General features: G+C 51.0%; 1 protein-coding gene across 1 annotated transcript in view; it reads right to left on the bottom strand.

Annotated features, from left to right (window-relative positions):
- XRN2 (5'-3' exoribonuclease 2) overlaps window positions 1-2448 on the bottom strand; it is a 102167-nt gene extending 99719 nt beyond the window's left edge. Inside the window, exon 1 of the mRNA XM_014519406.2 lies at window positions 2273-2448. Within this exon, the coding sequence (XP_014374892.1) occupies window positions 2273-2347 (75 nt within the window). The 5' untranslated portion in view covers window positions 2348-2448. The remainder of the gene's footprint in view (window positions 1-2272) is intronic.
- Window positions 2449-3891: the final 1443 nt, after the last annotated feature.

Here is a 3891-nt window from a genome sequence, read left to right as displayed (position 1 = left end):
CCATCCCGGCTGGATGGCCCATCCCAGTCCCCGCCCCAGCCCCCTGGGTGCCTTGATCTGCCCCCTAGCCCCTTCCCTCCCCCCACACAAGACTTACCAGCTGGAGGCAGCTCTCCATGCTGCAGGGTTGGTATCGGAAATAGGATCAGCACTGGCCAGTATGCCTCCTTAAAAATCGGCTATCAATATCATCCGCACAAATCTCTATTGGTGTACCCATAAAAAGCAGGTCCCTAATATTGCTTTGACTGGCAAAATCATTGCATTAGACAACCCAATCTTTAGCAGTTTGTGTTAAAGTATCAGAAAAAAATTAAGTGATTGAGGCTAATCCAAACTAGGGACACGTTTTAATATATAGGAAAGTTATCCTTCAAATTCCAACTTAAATATGATAGCTGATAGTGAGAAACCAAAAGGTACAATAAGTAAATATAAATAATGACAACCAAGCAACCCCTTCTCTTTCTCAGCTTTTCAGTTAACTCTCCACTCTCCCACATTTTAGGGTTTTGGTCCACACAAGGAAGCTTGTGCTCACTGCAACACCAAATGTATGGACACTACTACACTGTTAATTCACACCTTACCTCACTCCATAACTTTGCTGTGCAGACAAGCCTCACACCACCACTTCCTCAGCTCCCATTACCATAATCTCCAAATGGTTGTGCACACTTTCTTTTTTAGCTCTTAGTACTTATTTCTACCAGTCCCTTTTTTTTGCCAATCATTTCTATGAATTCCAGAAACCAAACATGAGAAAAGTGGCTGCATGTGGCAGTACGAGTCAGTTCAGTGAAACACTTCTCCCACAGTACTTTTAGGTGCAAAACTCTCTTTACTGCTACTGCCCTTCTCTCTTAGCATTCAACTGATTTCTCTAACTCCAGCAACTGCGTCCCTTCCTTACCCTCAAAAGCTAGGCTTCTTGCAGGAAGGGAACCAGTTTCTAATAGGAGAAAGAGTCCCTACCCAACACGTAGATTAAGCGTATATATGTTCAGTGGACAGTAATCCAATACACATACCAGGATGTTAAAAGCATCACCCACAGCATCTGCCTTCAAATAAAAAGGCAGGACTTGACACTGACAATCTGTAAACAGTGCCAACAAAAATGGAAGCTGGTTGATCAACATTTCTGTTTTTGGAGGGGCGGGGAAGACTAAAATGCCTGTGTGGTGGAGTACTCCTTGAACCTGAAGTAGGAACCTTTTAAGAGCCCAGCCAAAACAAAGGCAGCTTTCCTTGTGAAGTGTCCTTTGCCAATTTGATGTAAATACACACAAACAAAAAATTTTTAAAAAGTTTCAAACAAGAACTGAGAAGAACAAGAACATTTCAAATGAACCTTTTACCCTCTCAAGCACACTAGTTTTAAATCTCTGCTTCCAAACTCACTCCTTCTCCAGAGCCTTCTGGAGACAGCAAGGAAAGGGAAGATATTTTAAGAGAAAAAGCAGGCAGCCTTCTTTGAGAGAAAGGCTGAATAACTTCCACTCTTCAACTGCAACAAAAGGATAGTTTCCCCTTAACAAGCCACATTTACAAACTTAACTGCAACTTTTTAAGATGAGTTGCAGCCTTCAGAGCGACAGGAATATTTCCCCCCAGTTCTCCACCATTGTTTTTTCATATTTGAGAGCTATGAAGCCACCTTATAGCTTACTAGGAAGTCTGTTAGCTTATTCGAGGCAGGGAAGCTTCTTTGGGTAGACAGGATCTCTTTTATCAGACCAACTAGATAGCTGGAAAAAGTTATTTGCAAGTTTTCAGGGCACAAACTCCCTTACTTTGTTTGAATAATAATTTGGTTTTATATTAATTATTTATACATTTTTTAAAACGATGTTGATGCCCTTCATTTAAGGCAAGTGCTGGTTAGCTTCACTGCTGCCCAAAGCAGTCGCCTCACGCACGTTTGCCTTTTATTGCTCAGAGAGGGGCGGGTGCGGGGGGTGCTTATACCCCAACAAAGGAGTAAACAGCTGGTGGGGGGTGCATTCCAACCGCCTCCACTGTGACGGAGGCAGCATCAACCGGCCGCAGCCAACCCGGGGCGAGCAGAGCCGCGGCACGAGCCGGGCCCGCACGCCAGGACGGGTTGGGGTGGGACGGGGAGGGGAGCCGAGGGAGTCAGCTCCCCCGTTGCCCCAGCAACGGAGGCACCGTCACGCGAGAACCCCCCCGGCCACGGAGTTGCGCGGGGGCGGAGGGTTACGTAAGGGGCTCACGGGCCCGACTGGAGGAGGGGCGGCGCTGGCCTCACCCTTTCCTCCACGCAGTTGACGATGATGGAGGGGTACTTGCGGCTGAGCCAGCGGAAGAAGGCCGGGACTCCCATGGCCCAGCAGCAGCAGCCGCGCAGCTGGAAACAGGGAGGACCAAAGAAGGCAGCGGCGGCAAACCGGACTTCCGGGGCAAGGAGCGGCGCGGGGACAGCTGGGAAAGGAAGTGAGGGCATGCGGGGGAAAGCACGTGACACGTTCCGCGCTGCCATTTTAGTGCCGGGTACACGCATGCGCCGTGCCCTTGCCCGGGGCAGCGGGGGCAGGGCCAGTCCTGCCCAAGCTTGCCTTGAACAATGTGGGCGAGGGTCATGTGGGTGCCGACTGCGGGTCTGTGAATGCTTATGTTGCTCCTACAGAGTGACCCGCTCGCCTTGCCCCTGGCTGGGAGGGGGCCCAGCCGTGAGGTTTAAGTAGAAATACCCTTTGGGGGCCTCCGCAAACATAGTATTGATGCAACAATTTGCTTGCACTTTGCAGACAGTCCAGGAGATGCAGAGATCCCTTTTTCGCTCTTTGTAACATAAACGACTGGATAGGGCGAGGTACAGAGCCAAGTTTTGGACCAGCTCCCTGCCCCTCACCTCTGAAAATTTAAATCCTCCAAGCCAATGCCTCATAGTCATTGGTGCAACACACATGTCCACACACATGACGTGCCATACAGGGACTTTAAGGTTGTCTGAAGATGGAAAAAATAATGGCAGATGGTCTGTCATTTTCTTCCACGTGCAAGGCCCCTGTGACTCCTTTTTGCAATTATTTCTTATACACAAGTCATTTCCTATATAAATGTTATTTCTTATTTTTAAAATCTCATCAATGTTAAGCTGATCTCATTATTTTTTGATGGGGGCTGACTCATGACCAGAGACCAGGGTTTTCTGTTTCCCACAGAAAAACGGAGAAAACCACGGGTTCCCTGTTTTTATCGGAGAAGACGCAGGTTTCCCCTTTAAGCAGAGAAATCCGCGGATTCCCCGCTTTTGCAAAGAGCTGTCGCAGGCTGTCATGGCTCCAGCCAGCAAGAGCTGATTGCAGAAAGGGCAGGAAACCCCCAGCCCTTGGGGGGGCGGGGCAGGGCCTGAGCCTCTGAGTAAGCGAAGGCTGGGCTCAGGCTCACCGCTGGCCCCTGGATCCTAGAGGTAAGTGGGGCTTGGGGGTTGTAGGGCAGGGCTTGGGAAGGTGGCTGGGGGCTGAGAGACTGGGGGGCACTGCTAGCCCCAGGCGGCACACTGCAGCCGGGAGCAGGGCTGGGGGGGTGAGGGCAGGGGTGCAGGGCCAAGGGGTAGGGGTGCCCCTCTGCGGGCCACACACGTGCCGACTGGCCTGACAAGGGGTTCACACACAAAGGCCACCACCACTGTGCTCCGCGCTGCCTTCCCATGGCTGGCCACATGGCTTTGTAGGCAAGCAATGTGGGGTGCGGTGTGGTAGTGCCCACCATGTACAGGCAGCACACATGTTGCCTGGTTGGCTGGCCAGGGGAGGGGGAGGGGATGGCTCACACGCAGCTGGCTGCACGACTCCATGGCCATGGCTCTCCAGTGGTGGTGAGGGATGGTGGCAGTGGGGGGCAAGAAGGGGCTCGCACATGGCA

This window comes from Alligator sinensis, unplaced genomic scaffold (genome assembly GCF_000455745.1).
Source record: "Alligator sinensis unplaced genomic scaffold, ASM45574v1 scaffold140_1, whole genome shotgun sequence".
Lineage (NCBI taxonomy): Eukaryota > Metazoa > Chordata > Crocodylia > Alligatoridae > Alligator > Alligator sinensis.
This window is presented reverse-complemented; position numbering and strand designations above follow the sequence as displayed.